Source organism: Macrobrachium nipponense, chromosome 32 (genome assembly GCF_015104395.2).
Source record: "Macrobrachium nipponense isolate FS-2020 chromosome 32, ASM1510439v2, whole genome shotgun sequence".
Taxonomy (NCBI): Eukaryota; Metazoa; Arthropoda; class Malacostraca; order Decapoda; family Palaemonidae; genus Macrobrachium; species Macrobrachium nipponense.
This window is the reverse complement of record NC_061094.1, coordinates 34,841,295-34,859,246: the sequence shown is the minus strand read 5'-3', so window position 1 is coordinate 34,859,246 and position 17,952 is coordinate 34,841,295. Positions and strand designations below refer to the sequence as shown.

Genomic DNA, 17,952 nt, shown 5'->3' with positions numbered 1-17,952 from the left:
TGCAATAAAGAGGACCTATCATAAAATACCCACCTTAGATGAGATAGCACACAAGATGTCAGGAAGTGCCCTTTATTCAAAGTTGGATGCCAAAAATGGCTATTGGTCAATCAAGCTTGATGAAGAGAGCAGTAGACTTTGCACTTTCCAGAGTCCAGCTGGGAAGTATCGTTTCCTCCGTCTGCCTTTTGGACTTAGTGTTTCACAAGATATTTTCCAGTGTCGGATGGATAAGGTTCTTGGAAAAGTAGGTGAGGGAGTAATTGGTAGCTGATGACATTGTGGTTTATGGAAGAGACATACAGGAACATGATTATAATCTTCATAAGCTACTGAAAGTGGCCAGGGAAGAAAGCCTTGTTTTTCGGGCTGGGAAATGCCATGTGTGACAACAAACCATTAATTTTTACGGTCTTGTATGGTCTAAGGATGGCAAGCAACCAGACCCTGCAAAGTGCGATGAAATCAATCGACGACCCCCTCCAGCAAGCTAAGGGAACTACAAAGTTTCTTAGTACTTGTACAGTACTTAAGCCCTTTTGTACCCCTGATGGCAGAGAAAACTAAGGTTTTAAGACAGTTACTCAAGAAGGAAGTCCCATATGAGTGGACCATTGACCATCAGAGATCATTTGATGAACTCAAGGAAGCAATTCATTCAGACATGAGACTATGTTATTTTGATACAAGTCCTGTTACTTTTGAAGTAGATGCATCGCAGCATGGGCTGGGAGGTGCTCTGATGCAAGATGGGAGGCCAGTTGCTTTTGCCTCAAAGTCCCTCACACCAGCGGAATCACGTTATGCTAAAATTGAGAGGGAGATGCTTAGTGTTGTTTTTGCACTTGAACATTTTCATTGTTTTGTATATGGTAAAGCTGTTACTGTAATTAGTGATCACAAACCACTGGAAAGCATTCATCTCAAGCAACTCAGCCAGGCTCCCCCAAGGCTCCAACACATGTTACTCCACATTCAGTTATATGATGTCACCATTAAGTACAAACCAGGAGACTTAGTTTTTGCAGATTATTTATCAAGAGTCCAGCTAGAACAAACCATTCATCTCATACAGATCTCGCAAAGACAGTTAGAAAAAGTCAAACAAGGTACAGACCAAGACTATGAGCTCTCCATACTCCGAGGGCAAGTGTCAAGCGGTAGGCCTGAGTCAGCCAATAGTCTGCCAAAGGCGATTCGCAAATATTTTTCGGTGAAGGATTTCTTCTGTTGAAGATGGTGTTAAATTCTTTGGAGAACGTCTATTAGTCCCTCCATCAATGAAGACTGAATATTTAAAGAGAATACACAAAGGTCCTTTAGGAATCTCTAAAAACCAGGTCAGAGCAAAGGAATGCCTGTATTGGAATGGCATGTTTAAGAATATTGCTGAACACATAGGTGATTGCCGGGAATGCCTGTTAAATGCCAGAAAATACCCAAATGAGCCTATGCTGAAACATTCAGCCCCCAGTCTTCCATGGCAATTTATTTCCACAGATCTTTTTGAATGGGATAACCAGAATTTTATAATTGTAGCTGACAATTTCAGTAAAATGCCTTTTATTTAGCAGCTAGGCTGAGATACCACGTCGAGAGCCGTGATAAATTTTCTGGAAGAACTTTTCAGTATCCATGGCCCAAGCCAGATCCTGTACTCCGACAATGGACCCCAATATTCATCTGCTGATTTCAAGAGATTTGTTGAAGAATGGGATATTGTCCATATCACCAATAGCCCAAGGTATGCTCAATCAAATGGATTTATTGAGAGGATGGTAGGTGTAGAGAAAAATATATGGAGAAAAGCCAAAATGTTTGGCTCTAATACCCACAAAGCCCTACTAGCATACAGAGCATGCCCTCTTTCTAATGGAATGAAGAGTCCTGCAGAACTCTTATTCAGGAGGAAGATATCGAATAGCCTTCCTGTTAAAGTGGAGCCAACCCCTGATCTCATGGATCACCACTTCAAGCTACAGGAGACCAGTAACAATTCTAAAAGCAATTATGATCTTCATTCACGTTCAGAGCTGAGTGAGTTATTACCTGGCGTGAAGGTTCTTGTGCAAGATGGCAAGAATTGGTTTCCTGCTACAATAAAGTTAAAAAATCCGGAACCCCGGTCATATATCTTAATAACACCAAATGGTAGTGAAATAAGAAGAAACGGAAAGTTTTTGAAGGAACTTTCAAGGAATGTTTCAAGGAATGCTGTAAAACAATTTACATTCAGAGTTTCCAGCTGATGACACTGATAGTGATGCAACTGTGCAAGATAACAAGAAGGCACATCCTAAACCTGTCAGTTTTGATGAGCAGAAGAATATTATACATCATCTACCTGCAATACAACCCGTGATGCCATCATCACCTATTAGGCACCCCATAGCCTCTGTCCCAAGTGAAAGACCCAAACGAAACATTGTCAAGCCCATACGCTACCGAGAAGATATTTGAGTTAAATTAGAAGTACTGCAGATAAAATGTTCATGCATAAATGTTTTTCCATGATGCGGTATATTCAGTTGTGCATTATGTTATACAGAGTGAAGTTTGTTTCAGATTTTGATAGCATGTTTTCCCAAAATGAGTCAGTTGTGTCACATAAGAAACATGTACTGTAATTTTCTTTTTATGAAAAGGGGGATGTTTCAATATGATGACTTTGTTTTGATGTAAGAATCTGTTGCATAAGAAAAGTGTAATGTCATTTTTCTTTTTATGAAAAGGGGGATTTTTCAGTATGATGACTTTTGTTTTGATGTACGAAACCATTGTTTGTATTCCCATGTTGTTTACATCACGGACTGACTCATGCCTAGCTCAGCAAGTGTTACACAATAAAATAATGCTATTTTATTGGGTGTATCATTAAGACATCCCACCATATAACATATTAATACCCAAAAAAGAAATATACATTCATAATAATCATTATTTATTAACACTGTCTTTATAAAAATACAAAGGAAAACTTTAAACACCCTTATCTCAAAACTATATTTATTGACCTTCAAATTCTATCTTCTCACTTAGTTTTAAAGCTATAGCATTGAAATTTGGTATATAACTTAGAAAGACATTATAGAACAATCAAAAAGAGCCCTTTTTTCCAGTTTTTGTTTCATCTTTCTTTTATAATTTTTTTCCTGATTTACAGGGTTTATTTTTTTACCATAATGAAAAATTCATATCTAGCAAAAAAATGACTTTTAGAAAAAAAACTTCATTTGATTGGAGGTCTACATCTGGTCTATATATGGTAGTAATCCCAGGTCTTAATATTAAATATCAAGGGAGGAGACAGAATTTGAAAAATGGTTATTTTCGGGATAAATCGCCCTGGCGTCACAAAACCGAAGGTCAGAGGTGAAAATCATATGCGGTTTGGAGATGTCCCAAGTCACCTTATTAACCCTCTTACGCCGAAGCCCTAAAAATCAAAACCTCTCCTGTATGCCGGCGCCGGTTTGGAGTGAGCGCGGAAGCGGAAAAAATAATTTTTTCAAAAATTCACAGCGCGCTTATTTTTGAAGATTAAGAGTTCATTATTGGCTCATTTTTTTTTTCATTGCCTGAAGTTTAATATGCAATCATCAGAAATGAAAAATAATATCATTATCATATGTAAATAATGCAATATATGGTAGCGAAAAAAAAAAAATTCATAGATAATTGTATTCAAATTACGCTGTGCAAAAAACGGTCAAAGCTAACGAGTTAATTTTTTTTTTCGTTGTATTGTACACTAAATTGCAATCCTTTTGATATATAATACATAGTAAAACAATAAAAGCAACACCGGAAAAATATTATCACAAAATGATGTACGAATTCGTAACGCGCGGACGTAAAAAAATGTTATTTTCAAAAATTCACCGTAATTCTAAATATTGTTCTAGAGACTTCCAATTTGTTTCTCTTAAGACAAATGATTGAATATTACGATACTGTAAGAGTTTTAGATTAGAATTGCAGATTTCGACCATTTCGGACGAGTTAAATTTGACCGAATGTCGAACTTTTTATATATAAATTTTTTTATAAGCACATATTTCGGAGATGGTAAAAGCTACAACCTTCAATTATTTTTTATTGTATTCTTCATGAATTTGCACACATTTTGATATATGAAACTCTTTAAAAAGGCTAATATGAAAAGGAGCAAATATTAGGATAATGCGATGTACGTATTTCGGAGACTTGCGGCCGCGAATCGGCGCGCGGAGTGAAGGTAAATATATTTTTCAAAAATTCACTATAAATCACAATATTGTTTTAGAGACTTCAAATTTGTTTCAAAATGAAGAAAAATGACAGAATATTACTAGGCCGTAAGAGTTTTAGCTTACAATTGCGTTTTTCAACTATTTCGGTAGAGTCAAATTTGACCGAACGTGGTTTTTTTTCTATTTATCGTGATTTATATGCAAATATTTCGAAAAAAGAGAAAAGCTACAACCTTCAATCATTTTTAGTTGTATTCTACATGAAATTGCGCACATTTTCATATATAAAAGTTTATGTAACAGGTAATTTTAAATGGTGCAAACATTTCGACAATCGCACAAAAAAATTCAGATTTAGAGTTACCGCGCGAACGTAAGGAAAATGTTTTTTTTTTTTTTTTTTCATAAATTCACCATAAATTGAAATATTGTGCTAGAGACTTCCAAGTCATTGCAAAATGAAGGTAAATGATTGAATATTACTAGAATATAAGAGTTTTAGCTTACAATTGCGTTTTTCGACCATTTCGGTAGAGTCAAAGTTGACCAAAAGTTGAAATTTTTGCACTTAACGTTATTTATATGAAAATATTTCGAAACTGATAAAAGCTACAACCATGGGTTGTTTTTTGTTGTATTGTGCATGAAATTGCGCACATTTCCATATATAAAACTTTATGTAATGGCAAATTTAAAAGGGTGCAAATATTAGGACAATCGCACAAAAAACTTTTTCGGAAGAGTTATCACACGAACGTGAGGAAAAAGTTTTTTCATAAATTCACCATAAATCGAAATATTGTGCTAGAGACGTCCAATTTGTTGCCAAATGAAGGCAAATGATTGAATATTACTATAATATAAGAATTTTAGCTTACAATTGCGTTTCTCGACCATTTCTGTAGAGTCAAAGTTGACCGAAGGTTGAAATTTTTGCACTTATCGTTATTTATATGAAAATATTTCAAAACTGATAAAAGCTACAATCATGAGTATTTTTTTGTTGTATTTTACATGAAATTGCGAACATTTTCATATATAATACTTCATGTAAAGGATAATTTAAAATGGTGCAAAAATTATGTCAAAGTGACGAAATAATTTCCGAGATGTGTCACTGATACTTTTTAGTGCGATAAGAAAGAAATTCGCGCTTGCACGCCTGCGTAGCGATTGTAAACAAAACAACGCCTTGATCCGTGAACTCCCAGCATCCCCCAAGGCGCGTGATACTAAAGTTTTCGGCTGGTAGGCCTATAAGTATTTTTCCGCGAATTTTTAAAAAAACTTTTTTGAGCCGACGTATGATACGTCCAATCGGCATACAGGAGACATTTTGACTCGACGTTTAATACGTCCAATCGGCGTAAGAGGGTTAAGTGGTAAGTGGTATGACTGTCAAAGTCCTGTCCTTAAAAAATGGCATTAGCCAGCCCGCCCCCTTCATTTACAATTAGTTGCAATGGTTTAAAAACCAATGGTATATTCAAGGCCAATTGTACAGAACACAAATTACACTTTATTTAAATACTAACTCTAAAAATACTTAACATATATAGAAAAATATAAAAACATCAATTCACCAGATCCTCTCAACTTACCTGATATCTAATCAGTGTTTCCCATAAGTTAACATCTGTATTATTACTGCTAACGAACAAAAGGCACTCAAATAAAGCCTTAATGCCAGCACAAAGATCTCTCACACTTGCAGTTCCTCTATGTTTACACAATCTGCAAGGAGAATATTTTTCACAATGAGGTAAAACTTAAAAAAATTTAAAAAGCTGATTATACTGAAAATATGCCATATTCAAAACCAAAAGGAACCAACAATAGTATGATATAATGATATGAATTTAAGCAATACCTAGGTAAAACAATATGTATTTTTCCATGTGGTTTTGAAAGTTTTCCTAGCTAAAAATAACTTTCAATTAATCTATCTACTTTATTACTGGAGAATTCTATATATAAAAGGTTTTCAGTGCCCAGCTCAAAATTAACTGATATGTACCGTTTACCTAGTCTGAATGAAATATCTAAATACTGGACATTATAAATTAATTTCAATATTCATTAGTGTAAGCCATCCTTTTACACAATGCCTTGGGTGGTTAGGAAAAAAATCCAGCCACTACCTCATTAACTTACCACAATTACCATGGGAAATGTCATTATATGGGCCAATAAGGAAACATATTGCAAACTGCCGTTCATTCAATAGGAAGTAAGTGTAATTATAGCAATCAATTCAGATGTGATATAAAATATTCTGGCACAAGATAAAGTCACATAGTAACAAGGTCATACATAAAACTATGGTTTGCAAATAAAAACACACTGTGTAAAAATAAAAAAGCATTTCCAGATTACACAAAAACAATATTAATAAAATTTGTCTACTAACCCCTTTGAGAATGCTCGAAAGAATTCTACATAGAAGGTGTTTTTATCCTCTGTTGCTTTCTCAGGAATAAGACTGATCACTGGTAACAGCTGAGGGTATAATTCTGTGCCACAACCTCTTCCTCCATCACGCAAAACAGAATATATACGGCCAATTACAGACCTGCTTGTTGTTGCATCTGTCCATATATCCTGCAGAAAAATTAAATATCAGATAAATTTGGAATATATTAAAGATTTTGTTTATGTTATTCAACACTGAAACAGATTCACTTTCTGTAATTTATTAACTAACCACCATTTAACATTTATTGATAAAATGTAACATTTATTGATAAAAGTTTTCATTATGACAGAAAAAAGAAAGATTTTATAACATTACATGTGTTTTTTTACAAAAAACATAAATCAGAGCAATCTGTCCATATTGCAGCAAAAACTTTATGCCAGACCAACATTTATACTGTATACTTACAGGGTATGCCACGCAAAGGTGTAGGAATGCTACCCATATATGAGACAAAACTGTGCCATCATGATCATCTACAGCTGCAAGGATGGCTTTACTTAAGTCTCCCCTACAATCTTGGATTAGTTCACTGTCAAACTCAAAAATATCCTTCACAAATGAAAACCAGGCACTGCGGACCTACGAAAAAACCATGTTAATGAGTAAGATAGATGCAATATTAAGAAATTCAAAAAGTTTTAAACACATGAAAACAAGTATAATTTTGACTAGGGTTTCATACATATCCTCGGATTTCGTACACCTGGATACGCTTCTTCCAAGGCCCACCTCAAGACAAGGCCCCGTATCAAGCGCCCAAACAAAGCATCTTGTGTTCTCTCGTGACCCACTCTGCTTTTGTGTTCGTGGTTTTTTGTTCTTTTTAATTCAAGTCCTCTTGCTAAATAAGCCATCATGGGGCCTAAGAAAGTTCCAAGTGCCAGCCCTTTTGTAAAAATGGCAACAAACACTATAGAATTTAAGAAAGAACTAGTAGCAATGTGTTGGATAGTGTTGCATGCTAATCACAGTAAGAAAATGCCTACAGGTACTGTAATTAGTGAATTTAAGGCCAGCACACACTGGTTTGAAAAATCCAGACAGCGAACGGGCATACATAATGTGCCTACTTCAGTGATTAAGGACATGTTTGCAAAGTGGAGAGATGTAATTAGATTTTGTGGAGGATCATCATCCCAATAAAGATGTAGTAATCTGTGTTTCCAACATTTTTAATGACAATGCTGTGTTCCACTTTAGGCAAATTTTAAAGAGATCCCAGAAACAAATATTGCTGGACAGTTTTGGTCTGGTAGAGGTGTTCAGTAAAAAACAAAGAGAAGTACCCCAAGGTAGTGCCAGTAGAAAGCGAAGAGGAAAATCAAACCCAGATAAGTCCTTGATACCTGAAGTCCTTTTGGAGGGGGAATTACCCTTCCAAACAATAACCTCTCCTCCCTCTACCCTCCTCTCTGTCTTCCATACACTAACAAGAGTCTTCCATAAAGGTAGGAGTGATGTTAAATGTTTATTCATCCATTTCATTAGTCATTTATGTTTATTTTTCATTGTTTTCTGTATGTAAAACTGTTTATTCTCTATAAAATGTATTTTTTTCTTTATTTTTGGGTATCTGGAATGCATTAATTGGATTTACATTATTCCTTATGGGAAATACTGTTTCGGATTTCATACGTTTCAACTTCGTGGGATGTTCTGGAACAGATTACGTAAAAAACTGTATTCCACTGTAATAGTAATTAAGAGATCTGAGCTAGTACACAAGACAAAATTGAAAATTTTTCATAGTAAAGCCACTGTGTGTCCTCAAGGAGCTACACTATCATGATCCCCACAGGGCTCCATGAGACAGACCAACCAATCTCAAAAAATTCTCTTATACAGTAGTTGGTCTCGGCCAGAATAGTGCACGTTGGCACAGTGAAATAATATAAATATAAAGGACTGGACAGGAGGACTCTATCTCCAGTCCACACATCACTGCCTCAGCTTTTTCCTATGTTTTATTCTTAAAGAGGTGACAATGGCACATATGTCGTCTATCTTCCCCATTAAACTCTGGTCTGTCACAGAGTTCACTCATCCTCAGTGTTTGCTCTCAATACCATAATCATCATAAATTTTAAAGCTAAGTACTATAATAAACAGAGGAACCTTGGTTTTCGTACATAATCCATTCCGGAACCTCCCACGAAGTCTGAAACGTACGAAAACCGAAAATGATATTGTTATTGTACAATAAAGTTTCATACATACTTACCTGGCAGATATATACTTAGCTATAGACTCCGTCGTCCCCGACAGAAATTCAAATTTCGCAGCACACGCTACAGGTAGGTCAGGTGATCTACCGGCCTGCCGCTGGGTGGCAGGAATAGGAACCATTACCGTTCTAGAACCAGATTTTTTCTTCCATCTGTCTCCTGAGGGGAGGCTGGGTGGGCCATTTAATCGTATATATCTGCCAGGTAAGTATGTATGAAACTTTATTGTACAATAACAATATAATTTTCATACATTCAACTTCCCTGTCAGATATATACTTAGCTGATTGGCATCTTTGGCGGAGGGTAAGAGACAGCTAATTACTGATTAGACAGGTAAACAACATACGTTGTAGGTAATAGATAAATAAAACCTTGGTTCCTATGTGTTTAGACAAAGGGTTGACTTCCTAGCTATTGCTAGGAGTCTGCTTTGTCTCAAGAGCCTCGGCGAGGATGTGACCTAAGGCTAAGAGTTCTTGTAGATCTGTCAATGGGGTCTTATCCACTTACTCGACAGAATCTAATGGTCTTTTGTCAATGGGGTCTTATCCACTTACATGACAATACACCTATGCCTAGTGGCATAATTAAGGAGCACAACACCGGTCCCGATCACCTGATCCTAACACGAGGGTTAGTGCTTAATTTGAAAGAGTTATCCCCAAACTCCTTTCAAACAACCCAAAGATAAAACACCACGTTAAATAAATTTAACTCACTAGTTAAGGATCAGTGTTGGCTCCCTATCCCAGCAGTGTATCCGTAGACACGTATAACCAAGAGAGAAGGATCTCTCGTAGGTCAACTTGACCTTCGTGTGATGGGAAGTCAACCACAGAGTTGCATCTCCCGTAAGTGACAGCTAATATGTCCTCATAACATATTGTTCTGGAAAGAACAAGAATTCATAAAAGCTCGCACTTCATGCGCTTTTAATTCTCAGCTGTTTGAAGGAATCATCAAGTTATTCATGAAGTGCTTTAGCGATCACACTTGTTTCAAAGAAGACCAGGGCTTTCTTTGAAATGGATCTCTTCAGGATGAAGCCTAGAGCCTGGCTGGCGTCTGGCTGGCGCCTCGCGCCTGCCTGGCGCCTTGCACCTGCCTGGCGCCTGACGCTTGGTTGGCACCTAGCTCCTGGAAGGCGCTTTTCGCCTGACTCCTGGCTGGCGCCTCGTGCCTGAAAGTAGCTTTGCGCCTGGCTCCAGACTGGCACTATTTGGCGCTTGGCGCCTGGCTGACTCCTCTCCACTTGCTGGAGCTTTGAGCTTGGTAGAGTCTCGAGGATGTCTGGCGATGTCCACATCGGACATTCTTATCTGTCCGATTTGTTCGCCTCTAGCGCATCTGCGCTAGGTTGGAGGATCCCTCTTTCTCTTCATCAGACAATGACAGTGTTCCTTGAAACTGTCTGCCTCTGGCATTTTTTATGCCTGTTTTGGCATTTGGCGCCTGGTTGGCGCTACATTGTCCGAAAGTCCTGAACCTCCACAATAGTTTATCAGGAGATTGGAGAAGGGTGGAAGAAATTCTTCCACTTTGAGCTTTTGGCCTCTCCGGCAAGGGGAGGTGATTGTAGTCAGCTACATCCATTAGACGATAGGATATCTAACAGTACGAGAGATAAGAGTCTTCCTCCGAGGAGGATCCTTCTTGAATCCTTCCGTTGCTAACGAGATCTCTTCTTACTTGTTGATGAAGTTCCTCGTTGCAGAATCTTCCCTATCCTTGTCCGAAGGAAGGGAAGGAGCTTGGAAGTCGAAGGAGACTCCGAGCTGAAATTGGAAGGACTCCTGATTTCTAGCTCTTTATTGTATCCCTCTGAATACCTTTTGGGAAGCATTTCGAGCCCTCATCGCATCCCAAAGACTTTGCAGGCAAACGTTTAAACCATCTCTTCTTCTGTAGGTGAAAAAGTAAGTACCCTGCCTGGGCAACGAAACTTCTATCTGAAAGCGTTGAGTCAGGAATAGAGGGTTTCAGTTCTTTTGCCAGACATACTATGCTGGCAAGAACCCACTGCTGAGTCTCCATTGAATCTGATGCGAGATTCCAATGCACAAAAAATTCACTTGTCTTCTTGGTCGTTTAGGGCCAAGAGAAACAAAGAATTCCCTCATAAAATTTCTCAAAGAAGTTTGATGAGGAATAGTTCCATCTTGTCGGAACACGGAATCTGAGGCCACAAAAGATCCCATTCGAAGTACATGATATCCTACTCTTGTCGTATTGAGGTATCGTATAAGATCCCGAAGATCTTAATCCTCTGCTATCTCTAATTCCCCTTGTAGAGACAGAGTATAGCCTTTTACTGCATTCTTTGATAGCAGATATATACAAAGGTGATTCTTCCCTCTGAAAGGGAAGAAAAAACCGCTATGTGGTTCACAGAGGTATCGGAAGAGGACAGTTTCCTCATTCCATCTACACGATCTGCAGCAATTCTATGTCTTGGCCATGACTATTGTCATTTACCTTGAAAAATCCTCTCATTCATGTCCACTTCTGGTCAGTCTGCACGCGGACAGACTTAGAGTGTAGAGGTTGTTAAGGTCCATTTATAATAGATGCTAATAGAATCTCCAGACTCACTTGGAAAAGCCTTCCAAAACATGCTGTGAGAAGAACGTGACTTCTGTGAATCCAACCTCTCTAAGGCCAAAACGAGGCATAAAGTATCATCCTCTCCTCCTTTGACGCCCATTTATCTTAATATCTGTTAAGAATTTATATATCTAGGGGAAAAAAGACTAAAGTTTATTCCCCATTTAAACTAAAAATGGCGTATATTGCTACCTCTCTTGGTTCGAGAATAAGGAAGCAGTCTAGAGGAAGCCTGTTCGTCTTCCACCTTGCAAAGAGATCTATGAAGAAGACATCTCGCAGGTTTCCACAACTCTCTTTCCATCTAAGATTAGACATAAGTCAATAGTTATATCGTCGATCGAGAAGGTTCTCACGGACGTGCAACATCGTGCAGCAAACCTCTTAAGAATCGTTACGTTCCGTGTCTGTGTTCCAAACAGGTTCTCTCTTGTTAACGCGAACATGGGCGAACAAAGAGATTCTCGATGCTTCTTGAGATATAAGAGAGCTGTGGAATTAGTCAAATTGATTTGAAAAAATCATTTCGTCCCTCCTTGGGATCGAACACCCCTCCAGTTAGACGGGGAACGAAATCAGGAACGAACCGTGCCGTTACCGAGCCTGCTGTCAGAGAGGTTACTGAACCCTTCGATTAATAACTCGCTATACCGAAAAGTTAGCAAGACCATTATTTTGCTTCTGTAAGCATGAGAGCATCAAATAATATATATAGCTCTGCTGCATGAAATTCAAATTGTTTTCCAATTCCTATAATCCTGTTACATTGCGGTAAACATTACCGCAAGGTTACAAGGGATCTTTTTATTGAAAACTCCTTAGCAAAACGAATACCATGTTATTCATGTTTGCCTATAAATCCCCTCAAATCGAGGCTAAGTCCATGATTGTAGGGGGAAGATACGGTTAACCATTCGATCCCGTAGGAGAGAGATGTAACCAAACGCTCATGACCGAGAACTGGATGGTACTGTATTGGCTTACAATGACAGCTGTCTCGTTCGCTGCCTGGTTGCATTCTTCCTGAGTTGCCAGTTACTCCATTCAGTGAAGGAATATAATAAAATTATTCTTGAGCCTAATGAAGCTCTCAATAAAGGGATTTTGACGAAGGAAAAATCTATTTCTGGGCAACGACCTGTGTCGCCCTGTGAAATGGTTCCTTTGATACTATTTCTTAGGAATAAATATTGCTATTCATCCTAGAGAAAAAAAAAACAATATAATGCCAAGATAAATGGCTCGCTCACCTCTAATAGAAGTGTCGGTATAGTAAGGAGCGAGTGGAATCACTACCAGAGGTCCCTTGCCATTTAGCTTCTTCCTTCGACAAAACCCCGAACTACGGAGGAGCCGTGCTACAGCTCCCGGTTCTACTACTACCGTGAGCGCCTCCGACGCCTGTGACGTCATTCCTGAAGATAGCCTCCAAGCTTGGGGTAAGCTGGGTGAGGACAATCTAACTACAGGGTGGGGTTTCACAGGGCGACACAGGTCGTTGCCCAGAAATAGATTTTTCCTTCGTCAAAATCCCTTTTCTGGGCTTAACCTGTGTCGCCCTGTGAAATAGTACCAGAGAATGCTAAAACACCAAGCTTGAGGGACAGTACAGATCAATAAGAAGGTAAAGTTAAACACCTGTAAGGTTAATAGTATAATGATCAACTCAAATTACAGACATACAATTATGGTTAAGAATGCGCCCTTAAACATGGGTTATAACTTAAAATTAGTTAGCCTAACAACAAGCAAATTATACAGGTTAGGCAAAAGACAGGATCATAAGTTGATATATACATAACAATGGAAATGAATCCCAACTAGAAATGGTTGCAACAAGCCAGACTAAAACCTCAAGGTAAACCCAATTACATAGAAGGCGACTAAACTAAGTAAGTGGGAGCAACTTGGGTCAGGCAAGGAAGGGAAGGCTACCAAAGAATATTAGAATTATTAAAGTTCAGGAGGAAAACTGTTGTGTTTCCCAGCTTGCCACTAGCTGGAAATGTTTGAGGGCTTTCTAAGGTTTTTTTAGGTAAGTGCCGTTTGAAAACTGTCGTAGATTTCCAGCTGTATATTTCTTAAGATCGTCAAAATTCATGTGTGAAAAAGGAATAATTATAGATGTGGCCACCGCCCTAACATCGTCGGGGCCCGAGGAAAGGACTCTGGGTTGGCCTGTTTAATGAAGTATAAAATTTGTTGCCTGATCCCTTTTTAGGGATAATGTACCACCTTCCTTCCTAATGAACAACGGGCCTGAAGATTTCAGAGTTGTTCTACTTAGGTAGGCTCTTAATGAGTTTGACAGGACAAAGGGAAATGTCTTGAGGTAGTGGTAGGATTTTCCATGAGGACCATCTGTCCTATGGATCTTCATTTTTGGCTAGAAAGTGGCGATCTGGGGATAAGAGGACTTCCCCTGAGGGGAGGAACTCAATGTGACCTGGTTCCCTTGATAAGGCTGACAGTTCTGATATTCTAGCTCCAGAGGCTAAACTTAATAAAAATAGGGTTTTCCTCAGGAGGGATATATAATTGCAAGAGTCATTGTTAATGTCTGAGGCCAGTTTGAGGACATCATTTAAGAACCAAGAGACTGTTTTAGGTCTCGTTGATGGTCTTAATCTAGCACAAGCTTTTGGTATGGACGTAAAGTACGAATCCGTAAGATCTATGCTAAAACCAAATTGGAAGATCTTTTTAAGAGCTGATTTGGTCGTAGTGATAGTGCTTGCTGCTAACCTTTCTCAAACAATGATCTGAAGAAAGTTATGGCTAGGTTCGTTGTCATGACTTGAGAGTTTGACATCTTAAGGAACTCTGCTAGTTTCTTGACAGATGAATCATATTGCCGGAGAGTAGATTCTCTTTTATCTGATTCCAAGAATGAAATATTCTGGGATCAATTTCTGCATTCCTCATAGCTGCAAATTTCAGAGAAAATCCATAAAGTTAGGGTTTTTCTGAATTCTTGAGGAAGCGGACACAGTCTGAGTTTGCACTAACTGGGTTAGTTTGGGGTTGGGAATCCGTAGGGGTCGGAGTCTCACTCTAGGAGTAAGAGGGAAGCAATTGCTCTTGGGCCAGTTTTAGGGAGCTACTAGAGCTACTTGGCCTTTGAATGTCCTGAGTTTGTCTAAAACTTTCATGAGAAGGTTCACCGGAGGGAAGAGGTAAATGTTCTTCCATTTGTTCCAATTGAGGATCATTGCATCCGTAGCATATGCTAGAGGATCGAGGTTGGGTGCCACGTAACAGGGGAGTTTGTGGTTTGACTCTGTGGCAAAGAGGTCTACTTGAAGTCCGGGGGGGACTTGTAAGGGGACTGATCCAATGAATGAAACTCCTGTCCAGTGTCCACTCCGATTCCAACGGAACGGAGCGAGACAGAGCGTCTGCTACTACGTTCTTGACCCCTGCCAGGTGAGTGGCTGACAGGTGCCATTTGTTTTTGTTTGCCAGAGAGAAGATGGCTATCATGACATGGTTCAAGTGGCTTGACTTGGATCCGCCCCTGTTGATGCAGTGTACTACTACTGCACTGTCCAGAACTAGTTTGAAATGTGAGTTCTTGGGCGGACGGAGTAGTTTCAGTGTGAGAAATACTGCCATAGCCTCCAGTACATTGATATATAGCTGGCGGAATGTTAACGACCAAGTTCCTTGAACTTTTTCGTGCTGGGAGTATCCTCCCCGAGGCGTCTGTGTGGATCACTAATGATGGAGGAGGGAACTGTAGAGGAATTGCTTTTGAAAGATTCTTTGTCTCCATCCAGGGGCGGAGACGTTTCCGTAAGATCGCCGGGATAGAAGCTAGTTTGTCCTGTGATCTGCAATTCGCTTTTGAGCGCCATACTCTGTTTATATCTTTGAGTTTGGCTCTGAGCAGAACGTCTGTGACTGATGCAAACTGGAGTGAGCCCAGGATTCTCTCCTGGCACCTCCGGGATGTTTGTTGTTGTTTGAGAAATTGTTTTGTAGCTCTTGCTATTTCTTTCCTTTTCAACGACGGAATTGATAGAGTGTGCGATTGCAAGTCCCACTGAAGGCCTAACCACTGGAATCGAGATTCCGGTGTTAGTCTGGACTTGGTTTTGTTTATTTGGAAACCTAAATGTTCCAGGAATTTGATCACTTTGACCGTTGCTTCCTTGCATTCTTTGGGGTTCTTTGCCCAAATAAGCCAATCGTCCAGATAAGCCACTAGCATTATTCTCTGTTTCCTTAGCTCTTGCATTACTGCTTCCGCCAATTTGGTGAAGATCCTGGGGGCTATGTTGAGCCCGAATGGCATTACTTTGAAGGAGTAGGATCTGTTGCCTAGTTTGAAGCCTAGGAACGGACGGAAGTGTTCTGGCTATGGAACATGATAGTAGGCATCTGTAAGATCTATAGAGGTTGTGACAGCCCCACGGGGAAGTAAGGTCCGTACCTGTGAAACGGTCAGCATCCTGAACTTGTCGCAATGAATGTATAAGTTCAGATGGGACAAGTCTAAGGTGATTCTTCGGTTTTCCGAGTCTTTCTTTGGCACGCTGAACAAGCGTCCTTGAAATTTTAAATTGTTGACTCTTGAGACTACTCCTTTGAGAAGGAGGTCTTCGGTATACTCTACCAATTCCGTTGTTGGTGCTTGATAGAATCTGTTGGTTGGAGGAGGGCCCTCTAGCCAACTCCAACCTAGGCCTTTGGTCACTATACTCTGAGCCCAAGGGCTGAACCCCCACCGCTGGCGGAAGAGGTACAGCCTCCCTCCTACCTTGGGACTCTCACTGCTGGTTTGCCGAGGGGCGGCCACCTCTTGCTCCTCGGAAACCTCTTCCTCTGTTTGCAGCCCTGCCAGACCCTCTGAACCGAGAGGCACTTCTTGCTCTGCTACCTCTCGCGAACCTATTGAACGCTTGAAAGTTCTGGCTTTCATAGTTGGAGTTGTAGGCTGGAGAGACGCAAAGGAAGTAGTTAGGGGTTGGGGTTGCTGGACTGAGGGGTCAGGACAAGGTATTGTTGTTGACCCTTCGACGATGGTTGCCCTTGTGATGCTGGGACTGCCTGAACCAACGTCTGCTGAGGAGGCTGGAAGGAAGAGAACTTTCTTGGTTTCTTCTTGATCCTTTGGTTAGGACCAGAAGATTCCTGTCTCCTCTTCGCTACCAGTCCCCACCTGACTTTGAGGCACTGGTTGACCTTTGAAGCCTCATGAAGGACTTCTGCTACCACTGGTGCTGGGAAGAGGTCCGTCCCCCAAATTGAGGAAGCTATCAGCTTGTTCGGTTCATGGCGGATAGTAGCTTCCGCCAGAACGTGCTTCCTGCAATTCCTCCTGGCTATGAGGAAGTTGTAAAGGTCACACTGCATGGTGTGCAGCAGACCTTTAGCCATAACCTTAAACAACGGCTCTTGTTGGTATACAAGAGCCGTCATCTCCGCCATAGTCATGGAGGAAAGGGATCTCGCGAGCCTAGTCCGGGTGTCGTACTCCGTCTGGATGAGGGAGTCCGACAACCTGGGAAGCCTCTCACTAAAGAGAGTGGTGGCACAGTCCGCCTTGAGTTTTCCTACTGAGAAAGTAGGAACCGCCCCTTCGAAGTACGTCTCAGAGCCTGGAACTAGGAGAGAGGTGGGTTCCGTCTCCCGAAGTTGAGGCAGGGGCTTGTCTTTCAGGGCTGCCTGAAAGGTTGCTTCCACTACCTTAAGGGTAAGTGGTAGCGGAGTCCCTTCCACCGGAGTGAAAACGGTAAAGGGACTTCTAAAGGCTGTGATGCGGGTATTCTCACACCCCCATTCCTCTAGACTCCTCATTAGAGTCTGCTGTGCCTGTTCCCTCGGAAGGATAACTGTTACCTTGGGAACTTTGTCCTCCCTCATCATGGCTGCTTCCGTTACCCGGACGTAGCCAATGAATGGGGGTTGAAGGTCCCTGGGGTGGAACTCGAAGTCCTCCCACCTTCGAGTTCCTATGCCTTCGATGGTCAACATTCCATTGACAAACGGATTGGCCGCCTTGAATTCCGGCAGTTGGCTGGAATCTGGCATTGGAAGAGGAGAAGGCGGCACAGCCAGGGGGGAACCTGCCGCTATCGAGGATTGAATTCCGGCGATGGCATTCTCCTGAGTAGCCAGCCGTTCCGCCAGCGATTGGATCGACTGGCCGGAAGACGCAACAGAACTGGAGAGCTGGGAGAGTACCGAGCCAACCTTGTTGTCTACCAAGGCCCCTACGATCACTCCCACCTGCTCCAGAATGTTGGCCGAAAAGGATTTCGGGATCGAAAAGAGGGACTTGAGCCCTATCCTTACGGGATTTACGTTTGGGGGACCTCGACGCAGACGAAGAGGCCTCCCTTGACTTAACTGCTCCGGGGTGGTGAGCCGGAGCTACAGCGTCTGCCAAGATGACCGATTTCTT

The 17,952-nt window shown here is 40.6% G+C and overlaps 1 protein-coding gene across 1 annotated transcript in view; it reads right to left on the bottom strand.

Moving 5' to 3' along the window:
- The window catches only part of LOC135207340 (E3 ubiquitin-protein ligase listerin-like), a 350,507-nt gene that overhangs the window by 110,889 nt on the left and 221,666 nt on the right, over positions 1-17,952 (bottom strand). Inside the window, exons 2-4 of the mRNA XM_064239051.1 lie at positions 7,117-7,290; positions 6,643-6,833; positions 5,834-5,966 (exon numbers count right to left, since the gene is read on the bottom strand). Coding sequence (XP_064095121.1) covers positions 5,834-5,966; positions 6,643-6,833; positions 7,117-7,290 — 498 coding nt within the window. The remainder of the gene's footprint in view (positions 1-5,833; positions 5,967-6,642; positions 6,834-7,116; positions 7,291-17,952) is intronic.